This window comes from Vulpes lagopus, chromosome 20 (genome assembly GCF_018345385.1).
Source record: "Vulpes lagopus strain Blue_001 chromosome 20, ASM1834538v1, whole genome shotgun sequence".
Classification (NCBI taxonomy): Eukaryota; Metazoa; Chordata; class Mammalia; order Carnivora; family Canidae; genus Vulpes; species Vulpes lagopus.
Window position 1 is genome coordinate 2699073 of NC_054843.1, and position 26815 is coordinate 2725887.

The 26815-nt window shown below is 53.5% G+C and overlaps 1 protein-coding gene across 7 annotated transcripts in view; it reads right to left on the reverse strand.

The window, feature by feature from the left end:
- Positions 1-5750: 5750 nt before the first annotated feature.
- PKNOX1 (PBX/knotted 1 homeobox 1) overlaps positions 5751-26815 on the reverse strand; it is a 63583-nt gene continuing 42518 nt past the window's right edge. For 6 of the 7 annotated variants that reach the window (XM_041735159.1, XM_041735153.1, XM_041735155.1 and 3 more), the window contains exons 7-12: positions 23873-23972; positions 23188-23285; positions 17264-17392; positions 13808-13884; positions 10875-11047; positions 5751-8993 (exon numbers count right to left, since the gene is read on the reverse strand). In XM_041735159.1, coding sequence (XP_041591093.1) covers positions 8782-8993; positions 10875-11047; positions 13808-13884; positions 17264-17392; positions 23188-23285; positions 23873-23972 — 789 coding nt within the window. In that variant the 3' untranslated portion in view covers positions 5751-8781. The remainder of the gene's footprint in view (positions 8994-10874; positions 11048-13807; positions 13885-17263; positions 17393-23187; positions 23286-23872; positions 23973-26815) is intronic. The other variant, XM_041735158.1, reaches the window with a different exon arrangement.

The window sequence follows — 26815 nt, forward strand, 5'->3', positions numbered from 1 at the left end:
GACAAGGGAGCAGAGCCTTAAAAACATCCAGAATAGAAGGAATATAGGCCAGACCCTCCCTTAACAGCAAGATGATGGCTGGGGGACGGGGGGGGGGGCGGGACACAGACATCTCCACCCAGGCAAATTGGCCCCCTGGTCCTGAAAAGCACTGGAAGGGTGTTGCACCCAATAAGATCCTGGAGGGCACCCAGAATGGTGAGGAAGGCAGGTCCCCTGACAAAGGGCTGCTCCCGCTACAGCAGGACAGAGGGCTCCAGGGGATGCTTTGAGGGGGTGGAACATCAGAGCCCTGTGGACCTCAGTCACAGGCCTGGTAGTAAGTGGGGTTTGCATTAGTACCTGATGCTGTCGTTACAAGAACTCCACGGGTCGGAACTTGACTTTCCCGCAACAATGCGGGTGTTTAACAACTGCTAACACACTTTCATAGTGTGTGTCCCTGGGTCTCTGGGTCCATGGGTAGAACGTAAGACAGGATGCTCAGCGTGGAGCTCAGAGCCTCTCTTCCCCTGTCCTGGGCCTGACCGCGGGGTCTGTGCCCTAAGGCTGGTGGCAACAACCCTCCCTGGTGGCCCCTCAACCTTGTCAGGAGCCTCCTGCCCCTGCTGCTCATGCTGGCCACAGAAGACAGCAGCCCCCCAGGACCTGACAGCCCGGGGATGGTGCCTGTGGCCACATGGGGTGGTCTCGGGGGGTACTTTATGAGCCTCCTCGCTGGGCAGGGCTGCGGTGGAAGCAGCAGGCACAGGGCTCAGGAGACGCCTCCAGCAGGTCCCTGGGGCTGTCGCCCTCTGTCACCTTCAGACATCGCTTCTCTGGAGCAGCAGGCCTTCCACGACAAGCCTCCTATTGCTGGCATGTGTCCCTCCCGTGTCCACGTCCTCCCGCACGGAGCAGCCCAGGTGCCGCTGGACGCACCTTTACAAACGGTGGTTCCTCCGTCAGTAACACCTTGTCTGTGAGAGGGAGGCTCCTGCCTGGTATCGCAGGCCTGCGCAGGTTGGGGCCACGCTCAGCTCGGCGGTGGCAGGAGCCACCAAGCCACACCGGGCTGCAAGGGAAGCTGGGAAAGGGGTCTTCAGTCAGTTGGCCATAAGCTCAGCTTGGGGTGGGGGTGGGGGGTGCCGGTCCTAAGGAAAAAGAAAAACCAGAGATGGGTGGGGATGTGCCCTGCCCTTTCCTGAGGGTGCCCTTTTTAAGGGAATCCCCCCCAAGTGACAGCTGGCTCAGGACACCAGTGTCCCACAGGGCCAGCTGATGGAGCTCCCTGGGTCGCTGTGACCGTCCTACAGGGCTGGAGGACCCGTCTTCCCACCGAGTCGGGCTGGGGAGCATGGGTCAGGCCTGGCCATGAGTCGTCCTGGGCTGTGGGTTGCCTCCCCTCCTGACGCGCCCAGGGGAGAGACAAAGCCCACCTTCAAGCTGCAGACCCAGACCCACCAATCGCTCTCCCAACATCCTTTGCGGCTAGGATGCAGGCACCAGACGGGCCTAGCAGGCCAGACGCCCCACCCCCGCCAGCCCACCAGGGAGGAGGACATGTGGCGTCTGCAGGATTCTGGCCAGGGCGTGGGGGGCAGCGCTGCCACAACCAAGGGGGAGAGGAGGGGGGGCACACAGACCAGGTACCAGGAGGGATGGGGGCAGGCTCTGTGCCCAGGCTGGGCCTCACAGCCTGGCTCCCACTGGGGCCCCTGAAAGCCAGCCTTGAAGCTGGAGGGTTGCTCTGACAGCTGTGACCCCCCCGGGCTGGCCAGGGAGGGTGCTCATGGGCGCCCCGCCAGGAGCTCACCCACAGGTGTCAGGGGCTCCGCCTGGTGCCTGACGAACACAGCCCTGGGGGGGGGGGGGCGGGCAGAGCGTCTACGGGCTGACGGCCCCAGGATTCAAATGTAAAACTGACTCCCATTTTCTGTAACGCACTGTAACAAATTCATGCCGACTTTTTTAATTCAGTGACTAAAGTCACAAGTTGCATTTGTCTCGAACGGGTATTTGCTTCACTAAAAGTCGACAACTTCAAAGAAAGGCGAAGACCCGTGAAGCACCGTGTGGACCCTGAGAAACCTCCCCTCCACGGATGGGACCGGAGGGGCCCAGGGGTCCCGGTGGAAGCGCTGCAGGGCGGTCAGAGGCTCGGGCACAGTGCCAGGTGTCCCCGGCCAGGGCTCCCGAAGCCTCAGCCAGGTTTCAGAGAAGGGATTCACTTTACGGACAAAGTCCTGGAGGGGCGCACAGCGCTGGAGGATCCGAACCAGCTGCGGGTACCCCACGGCCGAACACAGACGTTCCCGCCGCACGGAGACGCAGCGGTTTTAGGGCGCCCAGCAGGAAGCGGACCACCGTGAAACCACCCCTCAAACACTGAGTAAAAATGACTTCCAAGTTCCATTTCTCCTTCCTGGTTCCCGTTTTTCACTCCTGGACCCCCCCGGGGCAGAGAGCTCGTGACCCCCCCCCAGGCACCCCCCGGCGGGACGCAGGCCCCGGGCTAGATTCGCAGCCTGCGTCCTGGGGCAGGTGCGCTCCGTGCAGCCGCCACTCACCTGCCGGAAGCCTGGGACAGGCCCGGGGCTCCGGAGAAGCCGTGACCGCAGGCACCCACCACGGGGACAGCCAACAACCGACAAGACCCTCCTCTTCGCGAGCGCAGAGCTGCGCTGCAGGGCCGCCGGGGACTCCACTCCGAAGGGACAGAGGCCCCCAGGGCAGGACGAGTGGCAGCAGAGCACTGGAGGCGGCAGCTGCCCCTACCCTGGCCCAGGGAGAGCCGCTCACGCCCGCGGGGGCTGCTGGGGGCGTGGGGAGCAGCCCGGGGCCGGGGAGACCCCTCAGGGCGTGCAGGCGTGACCCACGCTCCTTCCTGTGAGGTAAAGGCCTTAATCCACGAGGGGAGGGGCCACCTCCGCTGCCCCCATAAAGACCACTACTGGGGAGGCCCAGAGAAGCTTCTGGACCCTGGGTCCAGCCCCGATCCCAGGCCCACTTCCTCGCCCTGTGAGTCGGAGCTGGCCGGAGCTGGCCGGCAGAGGCCCGAGGGGCGGGACCCCTGAGAAGCAGGCGCCGGAACAGAAGCCCTGCCTCCACCTCCCCCTCCGCTCCTGCCCCCGACAAAGCACCAAGCACCGGCGCAGCCCACACCCAGCACGTGGGCCCCGACGCTCCCTCCCCCAGGAGGCCGCGCTACCCTGCTCCCTGCCGCGCCACCCAGCGCAGCGGCATTCCGTCACAGGTTGGGGGGCACACGACGAAGGCACCCCCCCCCCCCGCCAAGAGCCCCAGCAGCACCTGCCTGCCACGTTCGCCCAGCTGGTGGCGCCCACCCCCGGCCCCTCCCTGCCCCTCGGCACCGACTGGACTCCCAGGGTGTCGCCCGACAACGCCACCGGGAGCATCGTGAGGACGTCGCACAGGTACGCGTCCCGGCTCCCCGCCAGGACGGCAGGGCACAGGGCGGTACCCCGAGTACCGGAGCAGAGCCCCGCGGCAGGGCTCCCAGCGATGCTCCGACCCCGGGATACAGGCCCCCCGTTTCTACACAGGCTCAGGACCGCCGACCCCCTTGGGCCCGAGCGACAAGGAGGCTGTGACTTGCAGCTCTGAGTAGGAGGCCGGCGCTCCTGCCCGTGCCCGTGCCCGTGGGTCGTGCGGATGCGCCCTTCCGTGACCTGCCGAGTAGTATCCTCTGTCATTTTCCTCTGGATTTCATTTTTTTCTTTTGATTTGTAGGACTCTGCCCTTAAGCCTAAGTCTGAACTCCTCATCAGGTGCAGATGTTAGAAAAGAAAAACCCTTCTCGCAGGTTATCACCTGTTCACGTCCGCAGGGTCCTTCACTGAACAGGAAGGCTTCCTTCGGATCTGGCCAGATCCCCTCATCTTTTATCCTGTCTTTTGTGTGTTTGGGGCCTTAGAAGGTCTTCCACGGGGTAACAAAGATAAGCTCCCTCCTCCTCCTCTACTGATCCACAGTGCTCTCCCCGGGAGCCCCGACATACGGCGTCTGCCTCACCCCGCTTCTCTGCTCTGACACATGCCACCGCTTACCTCCCGGGGGCCCGACCCAGTGCCCTGCACACACTCGACAACTGCTGGAACCCATCCTGTCTTGGCTTCTCTGGCTCAACCCCACCGTTCCGTTCTAACAGAACTCTGGGCTTGAGATCTCTGGTCTACACTAACACACAGTGTAGACACTTACGGGCTTCACTACTTATTTCCGACCTGACTGCTGTGTTAATATTAGAGAAAACAGAGTTACCATAAAGCAACAGATTTTAAAATATACCTAATTCTTTTCCACAAGCCGTTTTCTTAAAAAATGTCTAAGCAACGGAAGGAAGCCATCACCATCCTTAAAGTGTCCTTTTCAAACACCACAATAAAAGAACTCCTCATTTATATTAAAGCCATCACTGGCTTCCATGGGCTGAAGTCTTGGGTCCATTTAAAATAAAGACATAAGAAATGGAAACATCTGTGCCAGATAATACCTTCTAAATACTATTTGTATGTAAAATGCTAAACTGTTCAATTAGCCACATAAAGTAGCCCTTCACAGACTGCCGCGGGAGAGCTAAGGAGGCGCTGCTGGGAGGAGGCGGCTGGACCTGGGACCCGGTCGGGGGCCAGGGTGACGGGGACAGTGGGCTGCTGGAAAGCTAGCGGTCATCATCTCAGCACCTGTGCTCAGATGCTACAGCTCTGCAGCTTTGCAAAGTTTAGTTTAAAAATGGTTCGAGGATCTTAGATCCTACTGAAGACAAGTGGATCTAATTGTAGAACGGCAAAAATCACTGCTGTTAAGAATTTCATCACAAAGTGTCTATACACACAGCCTACGCGCTAAACATTCCTGACTTATGACCTCTGCATAATATAACAAAACAACAAAACATTAATCCAAATATATTTATTTTCAGGATTTGCTAGATCACTACTTATTTACTTATTGCCCTAGATAGATGGATAGAATTTTATTAGTTATAAATATTACTTTTGAGCTAGAATAAACCTTATAAACCAACTTCTTCCTTTTATGAACAAAGCACTTGAAGCCTCAAGAAGTCGAAGATTGGGCCAAGGTCTCAACTGGTAAAAATTCAGGTGCACCTGCCCTCCTGACCTGGAGCAGGTGGAAAGACGACACAGAGGCTCCATTTTCTGTCCAATCAGAACATTTCCTGAAACCATGTACTTCGGAGCTGGCTCTCCTTGCTGCCCACAAGATTTACAATTGCAGATGCCCTTTTTAAAAATCCTGAAGTCTGCTTACCGTGGCCTCTAAGCATAAACAGTTCGGGGGTGGGGTGGGGTAGTCAGAACACACTGGACTACAAAGAAAAACTCTCCGAAATTGTTTTAATGTAGCTCTTCACCGAGTCCCGAACGGCCTTGGGTGTCATTTTACAACACGCACTGTGAAAGGCGAGACCTCACTGACGAATCGTTTTCTTGTTACTATCAAAATAATTAGGTTGATGATAAACTACAATAAAAAACAAAAACGTTCCAATTTTCCCCCCAGAATACCAATGACTAATTGAAATAAGTAATTTAAGAAAGCTTTCTGAAAATGCAAATGGCCCTGAGTGTCCCAGTGCAGTACGATCCGAATTCCTCAACAGTGTGCGGGGTCACTGGAACCCCAGGTCACCAGCAAAACCTGTCCACCATCTCAACATTTTACTCAAAATGGAAAAGCAGCTTGTGGTGACATCAGCTTTAGAAAAGAAAACATCCATAAAGCATGTTTCTATGTTTAATTTTTTTGCTTTGATAAATCAATCGCTTCACAAAAATCCCTTTTAAAGACAACAATCCAAGAAAACATATTGTTACAGTATTCACATTTTAAAGATTGTCAGTTCATAGACCAAACATAACAACAAAGGCAGACTGCGGAGTCATTTCTGTCACTGACTGCCAGAGATGGGCCTTTCCCACCGTCCGGGAACATCTGAGCCCGTCTGGGAGCAAAGTGCCCTGGTGCTGGCTCCCGCGGGGGAGGAAAGGCCCCTGCGACCCTGGAGGGCAGGGCGTGGGCAGTGCTGTGGTCCGGGAGCAAGCCGGGCGCCTGGCCGCCCACCCTACTCTGCATACTGGATAAATCCCCCAACTTACTGGGCCGTCTGCCGTCGGAAGGCCGCCGCGGAGCTGGTCCCGGGCTGCAGCTCGCCGGGAGGACTGGCAGGTGACCCCTCGGCCTCCGAACAGCGGGGCAGCAACATGCTTCCTGTGGGTCTCAGGACGCATCCACAGCATCCTTACGGCAAGTCAGGGTCGAATCTGCTCACTGAGAATGCACGCTCGCTCGATGGTGTCCCCTTCCTAAAGATTCCCTGGATGGCCCGAGGGCTGGAGATCGGGGCTTTCGAACCTGCAGACTGACGACAAACGTGCTGGACGGCCATCTGCGAACCGCCCAGCTGGCCGTGCCAGGGCCGTGGCCGAGCACCTGTGATTCCAGGAAGGGTCTGAAGGCACCTCGGGCCTGTCCGGAAGCGCCTCTCTCTGGCGAGATGGGGCGCGTTCAGGGTGGTATGGCCGTAGACGAAGCGCCTCTCTCTGAATGGCTCATCCTAGAACCCAGTAAGGATTTAGAGCCTCAGAAAACCAGCCTCAGCCAGAGGGAGCATAATGTGTCACTGGGCACAGGGGGCCGAGTCTCAGGCCAGTATGGGCGGTGGGACCCTGGCCACAGCCCGTCTCCCAACTGACCAAGTCTGTGCAGCCCTCAACTAACAAGCGGAGACTCGGGGAGTGCGATTCCGGGATCCCGGGGCAGGGAGGGGGACGGTGACCTGCGGAGTCCACACTCTGGAGAACTGTGCTCACCCAAAGAGCAGGGTGGCTATAGGAGGGGCTGGGGACCTGGGGATGGAGGAAGGCTGGATGGCCTCCACCGGTCCTAGCTTCAAGAAGTCCAACAATGTCAGACTTTAGGTCAAGTTAAAATGATCTGTTAAACTTGGGTAGACTTACTGAAAACATTACAAATCGCTTATAAATAAGGAATGTAACTGCTGCTTTAAAATGTGATTCTCTTGCGGAGAGTTGATAGTCAAGTTTTTCTTCTAAAGCTCTTGAAATATTTTAAGAGAAATCTCCATGTATTTCTAACTGCTTTCTAAGTTATCTAGGAAATGCTCCTCTGTGATTAGCTTTAGTCGATAAATTTTGGGGGGAAAAATCAGTTGCAGAACAAAATCTGCCCTAGCTCAAAATACCCCTCAGTGGAACCTTGGTCTGTAGCCAGCTCCTGCTGCTGAACCGCAAGAACAGACGACTTCCCCAAACACAAACTGTGGGCATCCCAGGTAAGACCATATAAAGACTTTACTATGAGACAAGGTGGCTTGTTTTGCTCTGAGAAAGAGCCCCCCTTGCAAATACATGAAAACGAAGTCAATAAAACCCAGTCTACTCTTTTGGTTCGTCTTGTGGCCAGGAAATGGAAGTCCTAAAATCATTCCAAATCTCCTGTGATCAAGTCAGAGGGGGAGGGCTCTGGAAATTCCAAAGCAACAACGGACAAGGAGAAAATACGGACACCAGGACCAAAGGCAGGCGAGTCTGCCGTCGTGCTGTCACCCCTGTCCGGGGCACCGTGTCACTCTGGGGAGATGTCAATTACGTAACAGGGCTGAACGGAGCTGAGCGTGGGTTATCGGCCCTCACTCTGAGCCAGTGGGGTAGAGGACATTTTATATTAGTTTATAATAAACATTCTATGCATAACATATGGCGACTAAAACATCCTAAAACAACACACAGCTAAGTGGCAGGGTAACCATTTAACTGTAGTCAGATTTAAATCAGAAATACGGGTGGTAAGAGCTGTTAATCGATTACTGGCCACCACTTCACCTGACTCACCTAGTCCTATTTAGCAATACCTTTAGATCTATGTTCAGATCAAGTGTAAGCATTTACATATAAACTAAAATTTGCAGGTATCAAAATTTCATTCAACAGTTGTGTCTTTCATAGTAGTAAATATAAACCACTACCCTGGGATGACAGAGAACCATGGAATGCTAGCTAACTTTGGGGAGGTTCATGAAATTTGGTCAGTTCACAACATTCCAAATTGAAAGAGTAACCGCGTATTGTTTCTTCTCTAGAAATTTTATCCTCAATATAGTCATAATCCAATTCATAACGAATTTATAAAAATAGCTTTTTATCCAATAATTCCAGCAAGGTAAAAATAGGAATTTCTTTTTATCTATAGCAAATGAAACAGGCTCACCGAATGTGCGAGAACCTAAGTGTATTCAGACCGCCGCGCGACCACCACGGAGTCACGCCCACTTTTGTTGTTGTGCGGTGTCCGCCTCGCACTGGCAGCTTTAAGATGCAGAAGCTTCTTTCAAATCCATGGGCCACACAAATAATTCAGCCCACCGAGACCTGCTTCAACCACAGAACTAAATTAAAACTGCATAATTTTTTAGAAAATGGCAGCACTATTCCTTAGTCTAAGTAGGGGCTCATGGGGGTGTTTGTCATTCATCACGTTTTTAGCGTTAAACCTTTAAAGAATTTCCTTAAAAACCCGCACACGCACGCACGCGCACACACACACGCACACACACACTTGAAAGAAGTCGCTGCACCAGCAAAGATGCTCTCAAAGCTTACTATGAAATACAAAAGTGCACTCTTCTCTATCTACATATAAAACATATTAGAAATAAAACTGTGTAAAATGTTTGCTGTGCAAACTATAAAAAGTCAGGCCAGCCCACCCGTGGTTCTGGGCCGCGCCGGCCCCCTACTGCAGGGAGTCGCTGTTCTCCAGGACCAGCCTGCTGAGGTGGGTGGGGGCGAGCGTGGCCGCACTGTCCCCCGTGCTGTCCACGGACTCGTCCTCGCTCTGTTCCGCCATCATGACCTGCTGCACTGCCAGGGTGGCACCATCCGAGGACAGAGACTGGAGGCTGTCCACGTTCATGCTCACGGGCGTGGTGATCGTCACGACGGCTCCTACAGCAGAACGTTAAAATTAGCAGCCACACAGGAAGACACCCCGTTACTCAGCTGGGCATTGTCTGCTAGGACCCCTGTATAGGCTTCTGGGATGTTCAACGGGGAATAGGAAATGTCTCTAGAACCAGCCTCTACCCTCAGCTAATATGCTCTAAAAGCTCTTGGTCCACCGAAGGCCACAGTGGTCAGGACTGTAAGAACACAGACATGCAGGGCAGAAAGCAGGTGCCACGAGGAACACAAAAGAGACCAGGGACCTTATAACATGCTGGTCCCCCTGTGCCTCCCAGCCTAACAGCCGAGGGACAGTGAGGTGCTCTGTTGCTACTGCACACACGCAGGGGTCTCGCATGCCCATCCGTGAAGGTCTGCAGAAGGAGTCATAGGGGACAGTGGCAGGAGAAGATAGTGTCATATACCAGAGTCTGGGAAACATTTCTAGAGAGACCTGTTCGTTCACTTTTGTCTGTGCACAGTATATCGTGTCATCTATGAACTGGGAGCACAAATGGGTAATAAGGATGGTTTCTGGAGAAGATGTGAAGCCAGGATGGAGGGAAAAGTCACTTATCACTGGATAGTTTTGTTGGAACTTCTTCCCAGTATATAGGTATTGTCTTTTCCAAGGACAGAAAGAGGGGAAGGGGAGAGAGAACTATTATCTTTGAAACTAATTCTTGAATTAAAAAAGAAAACAAAAACTGAAACCATAAATTATTTAACTATAAGACCACCGCATATCAAGACCCAAATGATGAAGCCGCAGCTCTAAATGCACACAAGCGCAATCAAGAAACAAGATAAAGCATGGTTTACAGTCCACTGTGAGGGGCCCGACCCAGCCCTCCGGCAGCGCAGCTGTGCAAAGCCCCCTTGTACACTCAGAGGAAGACGGGTCTGCACACACACGCAGCAAACAATCAGGCCCCGGCGGAGAACCACCGGAGATCAGAGGACACTGGCCAGGCCTCTGAGCGCTGACTGCATGGGGGCTGCGGGAGGGAGGCAATCCAAAGTCTTGCCCTGGCTGTGGAGGTGCCCAGGACTGAGCACCACTGGGTCACCGACAGGGACCGATCACACAAAGCAAGGCACCAGAGGGTCAGGGGGTCCCAGTGACTTCAGTGCTGGAACAGACCTTAGAAGCCGGGCCACAGAGCAGAAGCCCCAGCCCTGGCCAGGGGGTGGTCCCAGCGCCTCCCGTCCACTTAGAAATGGCCAGGCAGGCCCGTGAGCAGGGAAACGAGGGATGCTGGGGAGGGAACCAGCGTGGGACCCACAGATGTCAGGACGCTGATAACAGTGACGGTGACTGTAATCTCTGAAGTGGAGCCATGAATGGAGGAAAAGACTCTCAGGGGGGACCGGGGGCGGCCTAGCCACAGAAGAGGGGTTAGTGAAGCCCCAAGACGTACGCAGAAACCGTCAAAATGGAAATAAGCAGCAGCATCCAAAGCCGGGGAAAGCACAGTGGTAAGGACAGATGCGCACCCGGGGTCCCGGGGCGGGGGCCTGCAGGACGGGGATTTGAGAAATAGGGCCCCAGAGTGTCCTCAGTGCTGGGCAGAAATAGGAACAGGGAAATGGGAACAGGAGCTAACAACACCGTGTCTACACACGTAAGAACGTGGTGCGGGGAGAGGGGACGGGGTCCGAGAGGATGAACCAGGGCGGCCTGGGCCGTGACGGTGGACAGAGCACACGGGGCGTGGGGCCCCTGAGACGCGGGCGTGCTGCGTCCGGCTGTCCGGCAGGGTGCCCTGCACACGGCGCCTTCCCCGAGGGACACGGGGACACCGCAGCCGCGCCCCTCGGCTCACAGCGGCCAGGCCAGGAGGTCAAGGCCGCCCGCCCCGCGCCCCCCCCAGCGGCGCCCACCTTCGGACATGGCCAGCTCGCTGGGCGGCGGCTGCGCGGCTCCCGAGGCGATGGAGTCAGGCCAAAACCTCTGGACTGGTCTGTTCTGAGCAGTTTTCTTCTTTGTCTTCGGAGTCTCGGAACAGCTAGAATCCAACATAGGCTGAAGAATCCGTCTTCTGGCGTTGATGAACCTGGGGATGGAGGGTGACACGGCGCGGTCACCAGGACGCTGTGTCCAGCCCCCAGCTTGGGGGGTGGGGAGGGGAGACGTCTGAGCTCGGGGGACCAGACCGGACCTGGCGGCCCTGCCCACCGATCCCCTGTCCCGTCACCCTGCGAGCAGTGACCCTGCATCCCCCGCGGTCCCCTCCGGCCCGGACCTCACGGTACAAACAGCGCCCGACACCACTCGTGCTCACCTCCACGCGGCCTCGGCCGGAGCTTCGGCCCTCGACAGGTGACGGGGTGCGGAGGGGCCCCTGCCCTAAGTCACTCAGCTGTGCGGGCGCCCTGCCGGCACCCTGGGGCCGCCCCCCCAGGGACTGTGAGCTGCAGGGACCAACCCCGCCCAGGTGGAGCGGCGGGAGCACACGGTCGCACGTGGGAACACGCGGTACTGACTGTAAGTATGTGCAGGGAAGACTGACTTCCTCAGCCCGTTCCCTCCCAGCACCCAAGTGGTGCCCTTGGAGGACCTGGGAGGGCGGGGGGGGGGGGCAGGGGAGCTCCGGGCCCCCACTCCCGCCCCCCGCGGAAGCCTGCGGCACTCCGGACCACACACTCTGCTGCAGACACAGCTGCACCTGCCAGGCTTAGGGCCGTCCCGCGGCCACTTCCAGGAGTAGCAGTGAGGAGGGGGGTCACCTCACCTCCCCTGACCCCAGACCCCAGCAGAGGCCTCTGAGGGTGAGGAGCTGTGTTCCCAGTGTAAGAGAAACACAAGCTCCCCTGGAAACTTGGGCTCTAGGCTGGTCCTGGCCCTGTGCCACCAAGCCCCGCTCTCCAGGTCCCCAGATGCACAGCAGAGCTGGAACTGCACCTGCTCCAAGGCCACTTAACATCCTGACTGACCCTCAGGGGCACCTGGCCAGCCCAGAGCTTGCCACTCATCATCTGCAGCCCAGAGCTCCAGGCCTACGTTGGGTGCAGAGATTACAGAGTTTAAAAGTTAAAATCCTAGCATTCAGAAGCATCTACAATCACCGGACGATACATTCTACAATGGAAATGAGGGGACTGAGGCCGCAGAGCTTCAGGCAGTGACCTGGCCCCTGGAACACAAGCAAGGTGGGCCCTGGAAGTCGCGGAGCCCCCAGCTGGGCCCTGACCCCACCGCCGCCTGGGGAGGGAAGCTTGCAGCGTCTGCCTCTTCAGCCTTCCCATCCAAGGCTGCCAGGTGCGGGCACGAGCTAACAGGGCGTTCGAGCTCAGGCCAACATGTAACTTTTGTAAATGTAAAAGGAAAGAAACTCACAAAAAGAGAAGTAGCTACAAATATGAAAAGATTTTAGAAATTTTATGCTAGTCATGCTGGTAAACTATTAATTTAAAAATTAAAAATTGATGTCAAACCTTCCAGATAAGACGAGTGTTAACATAATAGAGCAGCAAGCGAACAAGCTGGGGGATGTCAACAGATGAAAAGTAACATTCTGATGCTTTTGTTGCTGCTCAGCCTCAGAAGTATCAGAATGTCCAAAGAAGTGACTCTAAGGTCCACCCCCGATCAATCAATTGACCATCATGTGGAGTGAACCCAGACAGGAAGTGTCACATGAGACGCGCGAGAAAACGGAGCATACTAGGCTATCGTGAATGTCACAGCAACAACATACGTGAAACCTTTGTTTTTCTGATGCTGTTTGTGAGATTCAACAGGAAATAAGAGCATGGCCTATATTATTGGTACCCAAAGCTAAAACAATGACCCAAAAGCACGATAACAAATATTTAGTGCAGCCCAAAGCACAGCTCCCGCATATACGACTGCATATGTTGGGAGATTGTCGTTTATATCAGAATTTACCAGAACCTCAAGTTTAAATTTTAATAGTTAAAAAGATAAGTGTTTACAAGTGGTAAAATTAGTGCTTTCTTCTCTTTAATCGATGCCCATCTTATGAGAGGAAACCATTTCCCACCTCTGTGAGTACAAGTGAGACATGAACACACTTAGAAACGTGGGACCAAGTGTTCACAGCAGTTTGTGACACCGAAACTAGAACAAGATATTTCATTAATAAAGTCAGCACTGCCCTAGGCATTCCCCTCTTAGGATGAGTCCTGCCGTGGGGCAGGACGACCACATGGACAGCGGAGGGGCTGCCTCCCCCACTCAGAGTGGGACAAAGTGACACAGGGTTTCCAAAGGTGGGAGAGCCACAGGGGGACTCAGGATGCCTCATCGCCGCCATCCATTGCTTAAAGAAGCTCATTGATAAAAACATCACATTTCTGAATGACTGTGGGGGCTTAGGGGTAGTAGTAACACAAAAGAGAAACACATTTTTTTTTTTTTTGAGAGAGAGAGAGAGAGAGAAAGAGTACATGCAAGCGAGCGGGGGCGGGTGGGGAGAGGGAGAGAATCTTAAGCAGACTCCATGCTCAGTGTGGAGCCTGACGCAGGGCTCGGTCCCACAACCCTGAGATCATGACCTCAGCCAAGATCAAGAGTCGGGCATCGAAGTGACTGAGCCCCCAGGCGCCCCTGGAGAAACACACTTCTAACCGGACACGCAGGATGTAGGATAAAGTCCACAGTGAAGTATTATCGATCATCAAAGGTTAAGGTTCAAAGTGTGTGGTGATTTATTCTCAAATATCCTGCCACCAGTTCCACCCCTGTGGTAGCAGAGTGTTGCTAGTTAAAAGAACTCAAGATATTTTCAACCAAATTCCACTACTTATTAGTGCATTTTCGAGGCTCGGTCATGCCGATGGGCGCCGCTTACCAGTTGTTAACTTGGAGCAGTGTCAAATTTGTCTGAGCAGCAATCTGTTTTTTCTCATCTTCTGTCGGGTAGGGATGCTACAATATAAAAAGAAGGGTTAATGTGAACTTCAGTTTTTAAAAAGAACTCCCGCTTATCTAGGTAGAACAGAAGCATACGAATAATTATTAGTCAAAAGCTGCTAAGTAGCGATAGTGCTTTCTGCCCCAACCTCTTTAGTCTTATCATTTGTTTTTTTTAACAAGTGTCCCAAACAGAAGGATGAGTTTACCCGCACCGGGAGCAGTTAAAGCGCAGGCCGAGGCGCGGTCGGGCACAGGGTGAGAAGGCTCAGAGATGCGGCCAGCGGAGCCACCCCTGCCCCCAGCTGCTGTGGCCGTGGGGCCTCGCTCCCCGGAGCCTGGGATTCAATCTGTTACTTAGGGACACCTTCACTGAGGCCCCAGCTATGAGCCATATGCTGGGGACATGTGGTCGAGTTCTGACCCAGCAAGACACAGCACGGCGGTCACGCTGCACACCCTACAGTGAATCACTGAGCCTCACAGTCACTTCTGAGACGGCCGGCCGTCCTCTTCGTCCTGCAGACGAGGAAGCTGAGGCCGGAGAGTCCACACGCTCCCCATCCTTCAGCTGGCTAAAAGGGAGGACGCGGGAGAGGGGCAGGGCAGCCAGACACAGGGCGACACATTTGGATCACGGGCACATGAGAGCAAGCTGACACAAGCACGCACGGAGGGCTGCTCACCACCCCGTGCTGGGTCCGTGTGTGCCGCCCGGGGAAGGGCCAGGCCCAAGGCTGGGCAGGGGCGGGGGGCAGGGGTATGTGTGCCTGTTACAGTCTTTCTTTTAGGATGAAAACAGTTCACTTTAAAGAACAGAATTAAACCAGAAGTACCTGTCAAAACTGTCAGAGGTACCAAAGGAAAATGAGCCCTACCTACAGTAATCAGCGGTTTCTCCAAGGCCCAATCACCGCCCACGTGTAGAAACCCTAAGACAGGGATCCCTGGCTGGCGCAGCGGTTTGGCGCCTGCCTTTGGCCCAGGGCACAATCCTAGAGACCCGGGATCGAATCCCATATCGGGCTCCCGGTGCATGGAGCCTGCTTCTCCCTCTGCCTGTGTCTCTGCCTCTCTCTCTCTCTCTCTCTCTCTGTGACTATCATAAATAAATAAATTTAAAAAAAAAAAAAAAAGAAAAAGAAACCCTAAGACATTTACTGGAAAACCTACCGGCACCGAAGTCCCTTATTCTGGACTGTCCAGGACCCCAGAGAGCACGCGGCAAGAGGGACAGTCACCGCGGCGTGGTGCCACAGTCCCCCGTGCTGGCTCTCCCCTCAGATGGACAGCTGTTCGGTGTGATGCCACCACATATGGCCCCGGGGCAGAGGTTACAGAAATGCAAATACCATTTAAAAGCTCATAAAATAAAAGGGGGCAGGAAGCCGAGTGCACTAGACAGAAAGCAAACCCCTCGTGCAGTAAACCGCTGGCCTCCAGCGAAGAGGGACTGGGTCTCAAAAAAACATGGGCAAGAGGGGACAGAAAATGCTTCGTAGGAAAGGAGAAAATAAAAGGAACAAACAGGATTTATTTTTTTATTTTATTTTATTTTTTGATTTATTGTTTTAGAAATTATTACGACCTTAAAGGGCACCTCCGAGGAAGCCGCCCAGGCCAGCACTCATCTGCGATCCTGCGGCGCAGACGCACACGGGCGGCACCACCTCGGTGCCCAGCGGCGGGGAGGGCCCGCCCTCTCACTGCCACCCCTGGGCCTGCCGGGGGCTCGGGCCCTCGTCTACCACGGGAACTAGCTATGGGACAGCCTGGCCACGGATGTGCCCGAATCATATCCCGAGCCTTCCCCCCGCTGTAGTGAACATCGCCGAACCACTGTGTCCGCACAAGCTCTCACTTCCAGGACGACTATCCGGACGTGGGCCCCGCTGCTCAGAGACAGCACTGCTCCCCGAACGGGCGGCGTGGCCTGCAGGCAGGGTGGCTCAGCAGAGAACGGAGCCACAGAGCAGGACAGGAGAGAAGCTGGGGACCAGGAAAGGGAGAGGGGTCCTATCCCCTCCCCAGAACTGCTTGGTGACCTCAGGGCCCAGTTCCAAGCCCGGGGTCGGCTGCCACCCTGCACCGCTGTCTCCCAGGGAAAGAGCCTGGCACCAGTTAGAGAAAAGGGGGTGCTGGCTGGCAGTGACAAGGGCTGAACCCCGGAAGACAGGAGATGACGGAGACTGGCGCTGGCCTGGGGGCCCACGGTCAGGGCGAGGATGGAGACCGATGCCAGGAACAAATGCGGGCCTCAGGCCCAGGCAGCGGGTGCCCCAGAGGGAGGATGCGCAGAAAGGGCCCAAGGGATACCTCACTGACAGCCGCAGGGCCCTGGGACACTGATGAGCAAGGCAGGGCCGCGGAGGAAGCAGTCAGTGACCAAAGACACGAGTCGGTGCCCGAGGTGGTGAAGCAAAGAGGCAGAGCCGGCTGGCGCCGTGGGCAACGGGGGACAGGGAGGCGGCCAGGGCTGCAGGGGGGCTGGTGGCATGTGCCCTCCGAGGGAATGGAAGCTGCGATGAAAGTACCTGGCCACAAAGCTGGCTCCCGAGGCTGCCAGCCGGCTCCCTGCAGGGCCTCCTCATCTCCCGGATACAGAGCAGCCTCTGCACCTGTGCCTGCACGACCCCGTGGGTGCCCCCCTTCCCCCAGTCAGGCTGCACGCAGCAGGTAGTGGCCACTTGCCTCTGTCTCGTCACACACTCCCCTAGCCAAGCCCATCGCTCCTGACCCTGGCTGCTACACTGGGCTGTCACTCCTGAAAGCTGCTCTGGGTCATGGGCCTCCCCCAAGTTCAGGGGCACGGGGATGAGGATCGCGAATGGGTAATGAGCAAGTCTTGGCCAGTATATGGACAAACAAGTGTCTGCTTCCTCAGATGGGCCACCTTCACAGGTGTGGCCCTGATCTAGGTGAGCAAACAGGTGTGCAGGCTCCGTGTGGACGGGCCGGGGCTGTCTGCAGGGCCATAGGCTATCTCAAGGTCAATAAGCTCATGTGCCGACCGCTGTCCGCGGCTCGACCTTCCACCCTACCTCATCTTCCTCTGAGATCCGAGATCTAAAATGTCACTGCTTCCCCAGGTTTTGCCTGTATTCTTCCTCTCTGAGCACTCCTCTAGGGTGGCCTCGCCCCGTCACCCTGCGTGGCCGTAGATGGTTAACACGGGCGGGAAGTACTTCCTGTGTTGGCAGCGGGGCCCTCCTGGTGACGTCCCTGAGGCAGGGACCTCGTCTGACCCACGCTCCGCCCTGACACGGGGACAGTCAACCAGACACCGACACGCACACCAGGCCTGTCCGCGCACGCAGTACATTTTTCCTGGAGAGTAAGCCAGCGAGCAGGCGTCTCTGGGCGCTGCCGGCCGCGCGGTCACGTGCGTTCTTACCCCTATGTGCTGGAAGAGCCAAGATCTCATCACGTTGGTAGCGTGCTTCGGCAAAACACCCCTTTTATTCTTAGATGAGCCATCATCTTGATGCAAGATGCTTAGATCTTGGTTTAACTGTAACTGAAGCTTTTAAACAATTGAAAAACAACGTTAGAAAGTACAGAAAATCACGGCACATGCAAGTAGCTTACGACTTCAGATGGAGAAAATAAGCAAAGGTCTCATGGCTAAATGACGCGTGTCATTTAGCGAAGGCGCGTGTCGGCTCCCTCTGTGTTCTCTCTATTTACCCTGCTGTCCCACGCTCAGTGGCCCCTCGGCCGGCGAGGCGCTGATGCAGGAGCCCAGAGGGCCTCGCGGCCACTGCCCCACAGACAGGGGAGTCCCACGGCCCCAGCCAGCCCACCGCTCCGCTTCGTGTCACGCCCGTGACAACACCCACACCCTGGCCTAGAGATCGGAGCAGTCAGCAGGAACGGGCAGGAAGGCAGGAATGAGAGGCGGCCACGTGGGCTGAACGGAGGGAAAGACAGAGGCACACACAGTGCAGACACCTGGCTCACGGGGGACCGAGGCAACCGCCCCTGGCCCAGATGCCTCAGGAGCCACCGCAGACGCGGCCTCCGTCGCCCCTGAGGACAGCAGGGACACACTCTGCCTGTTTCCCTCCTAAAGGAAGGACCCACACAGCACTCGTTACATGCGTGTCTTCACACAAACGTAAGAAAGATTTGAGGTCTGTAGGGCCAGGCTGCCGACCCACCGACCCCAGGCCCCAGGCGCCGCCGCTCACGCCCAGCACGCCTGTGGAGGTGGTGTCAGCGCACACGACACGGACCAGGAAGGCCGGCAGCACCGCTCGCTCGGGCCCGGGTGCAGACACACTGGGCACAGCTCTGCTGCTGTGCACGCGGCAACCCAGGACTCATGCAGGAATCTGACTGAAGAGACCAACCACCGTCCATGTGATGTTTTCACAGACACAGTTGAAAGGAGAGGAACTCAATTTCGGGAGGTCACTGTATTATCTCTACTTCCTCTGGCTCTAGGTCACTTCGGATATATTCTCTAAAAGCCTCAATGACATCGAAGCGGAATTTTTGACTTACAGGAGACAAGACACTACCTGCCTCTGAAATGTTTAAAACTCAAGATTACTAATAAAGGCCTAAGTGTTTGTGAAATGTATTTATCTCTTAAAGGCCTGAGAGCCATGGTGTTGGGCACCCCCTCGACACTCGTGTTCGTGTGCAGGAAAAAGAATAGGAAATGAACTTTTAATACTAACTCCAAAGCACCCAGGGCCAAAATTTAGCTCATCTGCCTTACTTGTCTCAATTAATATATGTTCTTCATGAAATCTGACAAATGCTCAGTGTTGCTTTTTTTTGTGCACGGTTAAAGCAAATGTAGGCTCAAAGAGAGGCAAAGTGACAGCTGGCTGCGTGACTCGACCTCACGGATGCTCCCAAGAGAGCCTGAGTGCCAACAAGGTGGCGTGAGAAAGGAAGCCAAGGGCCTCTGCACGGAATGGCCACGGGCCCTGCTGAGCTCCAGCACAGCCCAGGACTGGACAAGTGGGGACTTTAAAAGCCTAGGAGACTGGTCAGAAGTCTAAGAAGCAGCGAGAGCCCCCAGACCCTCTCTATCATTCTCTGCAGACGACCAATCTGCCCTCTGCCCTGCAGGAGCCTGGGGACCCATGGGCCCAGCTGGACAGTGGGAACAAGATGCAAAGCCAGGAATGGGGATGAGAAAAGTCTACCCACAAAATGGGAGACCCCAACCCACTCCCGCCCCTGCAGCCAGGCCTAGGCCCTGGGCAAGAAATCTGACAGTCCTTCTCTGGAGACACTGGGTGGAGAACACACTCCGGAGGCCAGCCAGCGGGGAAGGCAGCCCGCCATGCCCGCACCTGCCCTGCACCCAACGGCTTTCCGGCAGCTCGTGTTTATAGTTCGAGGACAGCCAACTGTCCCCAAACACTTGAAAGCCTCCACTGAAACCAAAGATACCAAAGTGAAGAAACATTGAGACGCAGAGGAAACAGAGAGAATGTAGAAACTGAAGACAACTTCAACCTCCCATGAAGCAAAAACAAGAGCTACTTCAAAAGAAAGCACGGAGGGCGAGGAAGAGTCTAGGAAATCCAAACTGAGCTGAAGAGGTCAGCCTGCGTGGGTGGGCCGGGAGGTAAAAGGAAACCTCTCAGAAAGCAGACAACGGGAGCACAAATACAAAACAACACAAAAACTCAGAGGTTCGATTCAGAAAGTCTAATGTTCAATTAGCAAGGGTTCTGGAAAGAGAGAAGGAGCGTGCCAGGGTGGGGGCAGGGCTGTCCCAGACTGCAAGGAGAGGTCTCAGACTCAGGAACACGAGGTTTTCCAGGGGCTCAGCAACAGCTCAGAGAAGCGCCTGAAAGGAGAAAACAGCGACAGAAAAGCAGGGAACGCTGACCTCCTCCCCAGGGCGACACTGCCACTAGAGCCCAGGAATGCCTCGCTCCCCGTCCTGATGCGCGCGATGTCATCCGAAACCGTACTTGTAAACGGACTGCATCAAGTACGACACCAAAATAAAGTCTTTTCAGGTTTGCAGAGACTCAACAAAATGTACTTCCCATGCACATGTTCACTGGAAATGTTCATAGTGGAGAGTAAAACCAAGAAAGTAGAGAACTCCTTCAACGGGATGTCAAAGGAAAGTTCAAGAACATGCCCAATGTCCAGCCTGGACAGGGAAGAGCCCCTGAGGCCGGGAGGGGAGAGCTGCTGGGGACACGCAGCACCACTGTGCCTTCTCGCCAGCGGGGCGCCCTGGGAGTCAGGCCAGGGTGCTGGCGAGGGCACCCTCAGAGCACTTTGAACTGGGCTAGACACCTCTGAGGCGGAGAAGCCCGGTGCTCACAGCGTCACACTTAGCTCCGTGGAGAGCAGTGCTGACCGGTCATGATGACATTAATGCTGAGAACAGGGATCCCTGGGTGGCGCAGCGGTTTGGCGCGTGCCTTTGGCCCAGGGCGCGATCCTGGAGACCCGGGATCGAATCCCACATCGGGCTCCCGGTGCATGGAGCCTGCTTCTCCCTCCGCCTGTGTCTCTGCCTCTCTCTCTCTCTCTCTCTCTGTGACTATCATAAATAAATTAAAAAAAAAAAAAATTAATGCTGAGAACAGGTCTGGCCACACCGACGCACGAGCAGGACGGGGAAGAGCCTCAGCGAGGGGAGTGTGCAGATGGCCTAGGCCCTGACCAGGACGAGAGCCCAATCCAGGGGCTTACGGGGGAGTGAAGAGGGAGGATTCTTACTTAGAAACGGGGAGGAAAGAGCAGCAAGATCAGAAAGCAGTTGCTTGAGGGGAGAGGAGGGAACAGGCGGGAAGGGCGGTGGTTTGCTCCATGCCTCTCAGCTCCCTGCACCCTCAGCTGGACACACAGCAGATTTAAAAAAGCAAAATAAGAGTAAAACGGAGGCAAAAAACCTTGTCATAAGCCAAACAATAGCAGAAACCTAAAATGTATAAATATCGTATAAATAAGACTCTCCTGGGAAAGAGGGGTGGGCTGGAGGGACAGGAAACCAATGAAATCCCCCTGGCTACTTCTCGTTTCTTGAAAACATATTTTAGAAGTAGAAACACCTTTCCATGGAGATGTCCTAGGAGACGCCAAATCCTGCCTCCTGCTGATGGGCAGTAGGTCAGGACGTGGCCTGCAGTGGCCGATGCTCTTCTGGGGGGCAGTGGCGATGCTAAAGTCTGCCCCAGCCAGACTCGGGGCAGGACGGAGCAGGTCGGGGACACCACAGGATGAGCATCGCAAGGGCTCACCAGTGACTGCCACTGCTCAGCTGCCTGGAATGACGCGGGCCAGAGTGACAACAGGAGCCATGACGGGCAGTGAGCAGTTTTCTTGGTAAAACCTACCCCATAGTTTCTGACACAGAAACAGAAACTATCAGTGGTTAAGTCACTCTCCTCAATTATCTGAAGCCCAGCAAGAACCAATCCCCCCCAAAAAAAGAAAATGGGGGAAAAAGGAGCCCAGAGCAGCCCAAATAGCCACAATAAAAATCACATGGACCTGCCTACCCCCAGGCAGTCCATCTGTTTATTCTTCTGTTCCAAACCTGGGGCAGCTCGTGTCTCTGGCTTCCGGCCCTGCTGCCCCGGGAGCTGTACTGGGCAGGGGTGTGACGGGGAGGGGACAGGTGCAGGGTGAACCACCTCGGTGGAGAACCACCGAGCACCAGTGCCGGGACAGTGCACAGGCTGCAAAGAGTCTGCCTAATGGGGCTGGGGAGGGTCACATGCACGTCCCGTGTCAGAAGGGGTTATGCTGAATACAAACTCTGTGTGTTTGCTAAACTAGTCAAGTCCATCTATAAGAAAATTCAGTTAAGTAGAAAAATTTCTTTTTTTTTTTTTTCTTAAAGACTCATTTATTTGAGAGAGGAAGAGGGGGAGAGTGAGCAAGAGAGCACGCAGCAGGGAGAGGCAGAGAGAGAATCCGACTCCCTGCTGAGCATGGAGCCCAATGTGAGCAGTTGGGCATGATCTCACGACTCTGAGATCATGATCTGAGCTGAAATCAGGAGTTGGACGCTTAACTGAGTGCCCCCGGCACCCCAGAAAGTTTTCTTCTTAAGCAACAGGGCAAATAAACCTCTACTATATAAGGAAGGCACCTCACTTTAAAGTGTCTTTCTCTAAAAGCACCTGCAAACCAGATGGTGCCTTGTGTTCACAGCCATGGTAAATGGAAAGCTCCAGGGAAAGTGGGTTGGTTGGAGAATCCAAAGACAATGCTGGTGGAGCCCAGCTTCTCCTCTACCCACTGCCAGGCTTGGCGAGCCCTCATGTGCCCAGATGACAAGGCCCCCTGCCCCAGCTCAACTCTGTCCTTGAAGTGAGAGGCAGTAACCCCTGGATTGGCGGGGCAAGCCTGTGGCTGCCCCAGGCCCTCTCACATCTGCTCTCTGCTTGAGGGAGACACCAACATCTCCCAGGCTGGGCCTCCGAGTCGTCAGGAGCTTGTGCAAAATACGTGTGCAGGCCAAAGACGAAGAACTAACAGAAAGAATGAATCTGTGCTCTTACATAGGAGCTGATAACAGAAACATTAACTGATTTAACCCTAGCTAAATGTGATAAACAAGGCTGTATGTATCCGTGTGTGTGTCTCTGTAATTTAGATGCAGCCGAGTCCAACCTCCTCTTACTGCATAGGCCCAGGGAGAGGACCATGACCTCAGCACAGCACGTAACAGCATGTCCACCCGCTGCTTCTGGCCAGAAAGCTGCCTCCTTTGTTCTGGGAGCCGGTATTCCCCAGGTGGCAGGAGGAGCAGACCAGCCTCCTTGGGGCGGGGCCTCCACTGGGCAACCGGGAGCAGGGGAGGGGCAGCCCTTGCGGGAGCAGGGGAGGGGCAGCCCTTGCGCAGCTTTCCCACCAGGCTGTGGGAGGATGTTAAGGAAGTGCCCTGGCCTCCCCGAGGACCAGCCTGAAGTGCTGCTGGCCCAGCAGGTGCACAGCAGAAAGGCCTTGGCGTGCTGGGTCTGCTGTGAACCTCCACGGGGGCAGGAAGAGTGTCTCTACACGGCAAGTCTCCTGATCCAGAGACAACTACACGATCCGGTGTTAAAATTGAAGACAGTGGATGCTTAGGAGAAGGGGTAATGGATGACTTTCTCTGCTTCCTTAAGACTTTCTGAACTTTGCCAACTTTTTTACAATGAGGAAAATGAAGGATAAATGAGACAAAACACTGACACTGAGATTAACTGGAGATCGCTACACGAAAGCCAGCTTGAGACAAACCATCTTCAGGCCCAGGGAACAGACCAAGCCTGGATCTCCTGCTGCCCCCCAACTCGCGCAACTCGCCCCCAAGCCCTCCCACAGAAATGGCATATGCACCTGGGAGTTCTGGATCCTGATCGTGCCAGGCGACAGCGCTTGTGTCACTACCTGGCCTTGAGGAGTGACAACTGTGACCGGTTGATACACTGTGCCACCTGAAGAAGGAAGAAATGAAAATACTCGTGAGTCTCAACAGTTTAAAACCATATTCCCAATATACTGAATGTATGTGTGAAAGGAATAAAATCTCCAGTCTGGTTTTTAAATCATTTCAAATGATCAATACTTTATTGGTTGACTTGTCTCTATAAATTATTAACAACTTCCCTGGGGCACCTGTGGGGCTCAGTGGTTGGGCGCCCTTCTTCAGCTCAGGGTGTGACCCCGGGGTCCTGGGATCGAGTCCTGCATCAGGCTCCCCGCAGGGAGCCCGCTCCTCCCTCTATGTCTCTGTGTGTGTGTGTGTCTCTCATGAATAAATAAATAAAATCTTTTAAAAAATAAAAAACAAAACCTTTCTCCCTCAAATTTTTTGGTAGGGAAACACAATTTGCATAACATATTTGTTACTGAGAATTAAAACAAGAAACAGGCATTCAATTCTAAGAGCTCTAGATTTTGCCACTCCTGTATCAGAAACTGACATTAATTAGAAATTACATTTACACACTTCTCTGTTGTAACATAAAGGACTTTTCCACAAAAGCTCAAGGAAAGAGCATCCTTTCTTCCGCCAGCATACCTGCTACTGTTGCCATGGTTACGTTCCCCTGCTGCAGGGCAGATGCTGGAACCACGATCCCCTGGGGGCTGAGCGTGCCTGAGATGGCACTCTGAATCTGCTGTGGGTCAGAAATACACAGGGAGGGGTTACTGGAAAACAGAAAACCCACATGTAAAACTTTAAAACAAGTGGCCTAATGGTATCATTAATGAAGGAAAGGTATTTGAGACAAAGAGATGTAATGAGGCGACAAGTGTCCTGTAAAGCACACCTCACATACCTGCAGACCAAGAGATCCAAGACTGACCCAGTACCAAATACGACGATCAATACTGAGATACTAGTTTCAATCTGGCTTCCAAAACATTATCGTTCATCTTGTCATCATATTAATCATCGTAAAAGAGGTGAGCCCCCTGGTGCTCATGCCTGTAGAGTGCTAGGTCTGGGCCCGGCCCGCAGCAGGTTCCACAAAGATGACCATCAACACCACATCAAGATTCCACCCATCTGAAGGTACGTGCCAACAGGCCAATCTATCCATTTACTCTGATGGCTGCACTGGTGGTTGGCAAGGGAAGGAAGCTCTGCACCTGGCATCCAGGCATTGGGCCTGGCACGCAGCAGACACCCAGATATTTGAGCAGTTAAACAGCATCGGTGGACATCATCCAAAGACCATGACTCTGCAGGACGCCACATCAATTTGAATGTGTGTATAAGCTTTGGTAGGTACAGCTTATATAGAATCTAGCCCATTAACTTGGTTAGAATAAAAGTTAATTCACCCAAATCAATAACCCAAGTACCCATCATCCAGAACCTAGAAAAAGAGGAACAGAAGGAAACCAAAGCAAAAAGAAAGGAGGGGCTTCTGGGTGGCTCAATGGTTGAATGTCTGCCTTCGGCTCACATCGTGATCCCCGGGGTCCTGGGATTGAGTCCCATATCAGGCTCCCTGCATGGAGCCTGCTTCTCCCTCTGCCTGCATCTCTGCCTCTCTCTGTGTGTGTGTCTCTCATAAATAAATAAATAAAATCATTAAAAAAACTTTTTTTCTAAAAAGAAGGGAGGAAATAGTAAGATCAAAAGCAGTCAATGAAAATGAAAATTGAACAACAGAGATCGATGAAAAAAGAGCTGGTTCTTTGCAAAGATCAATCATCAATCTACTGACAAACCTCTATAAGAGTTAGAAAAAACAAAGCAAGATGGCAAATTACCAATATCAGGAACAAAACAGAGGAGAGCACTGCAGACCCTACACACATCAGCAGGCAAGAAGCAGGGCTGTGGACCACCCGGCACACATGCATCTGACATCTGAGACAGGAGCTAGTATGAAACAGCTCATCTGAACAGCCTTAGAACTACTAAGGGCACCAAATGCATAATCTGAAAACTCAAAAAAGAAATCTCTAGGTCCAGCTAGTGCCACTGGAGAATTCTATCAAACATGTAAAGAATTAACACCAATTCTACACAATCACTTCCAGAGACAGAAAAGGAAGAAACACTTTTCCTTTTATTCCATAAAGCTGAATGAATATGGTACCAAACCTACACAAAGACGGTAACAAAAAAGCAACTACAGACCAATATCCTTCAATACAGACACACAAACGCCTAACATTAGCAAGCAGAATTCAGGAACCTACAGAAAAAGAACTGTGTGCCATACCAAGTGGGGTTGATTCAAAAAATATGAGGATTGTTCAGTAGTGGAACAGTCAAGTAATGTGATCTACTACCATGTTAACAGAAGAAACAAGAAAAATCACAATCGTATCAATTCATGCAGGGAAAGCATTTGACAAAATTCAACATTAATAGAAACTCTCAGAAAAATAGGATTAGAGGGGAACTGCCTCCACTTGATGAGATCATCTAGAAAAAACCTGCCACTAAAACTACAGTTGAGGGGATCCCTGGGTGGCTCAGCTATTTGGCACCTGCCTTTGGCCCAGGGCATGACCCTGGAGTCCCGGGATCGAGCCTATTTCTCCCTCTGCCTGTGTCTCTGCCTCTCTCTCTGTGTCTATCATGAATAAATAATGAATAAATAAATCTTAAAAAAAAAAAACTACAATTGATAGTGAAAGGAGGAACGCTTTCCCCTAAGATTGAGAATAAGGCAGGATGTCCACTCTGACCAATGGTATTCAAGATATTGCCAGATGTTCTAGCCAACGCAGCAAGACAAGGAAACGAAAAGCATACAGATCAGGAAGGAAGGGGACAGTTCAGATCTGCAGATGACATAACCAAACAGGTAGGACATCCTAAGGAATCTGTGAAAAGGACCTTCTAGAAACAATATGTGTGCTCAGCAAGGTTACAAGATGCAGGATAAACATACAAAATCTACTGTATTTCTAAATATCAATAGGGACACTGAAGTTAAAATATAATACTAGGGGTGCTTGGATGGCTCAGCGGTGGAGCCTCTGCCTTCGGCTCAGGGCGTGACCCCAGGGTCCTGGGATCGAGCCCCGCATCAGGCTCCCCACAGGGAGCCTGCTTCTCCCTCTGCCTGTGTCTCTTCCCCTCTCTCTCTGTCTCTCATGGATACATACATAAAATCTTTTAAAAAAAATATATTAGGGCAGCCCTGATGGCCCAGCGGTTTGGCGCCACCTTTGGCCCGGGGCGTGATCCTGGAGACCCGGGATGGAGTCCCACATCAGGCTCCCTGCATGGAGCCTGCTTCTCCGTCTGCCTGTGTCTCTGCCTCTCTCTCCTTCTCTGTGTCTGTCATGAATAAATAAATAAAATCTTTTTTAAAAAATTAATTAATTTAATTAAATCTTAAAAAAAATACCATTTATAATTGCTAAAACAAAACAAAACATGTAGGCGTTAATCCTAAAAACATATGTGCAGGACTTCTATTAACAAAACTACAAAACACTAATGAAAGAAATGACAGAAGAGTAAATAAATGGAGACACATAACAGGTC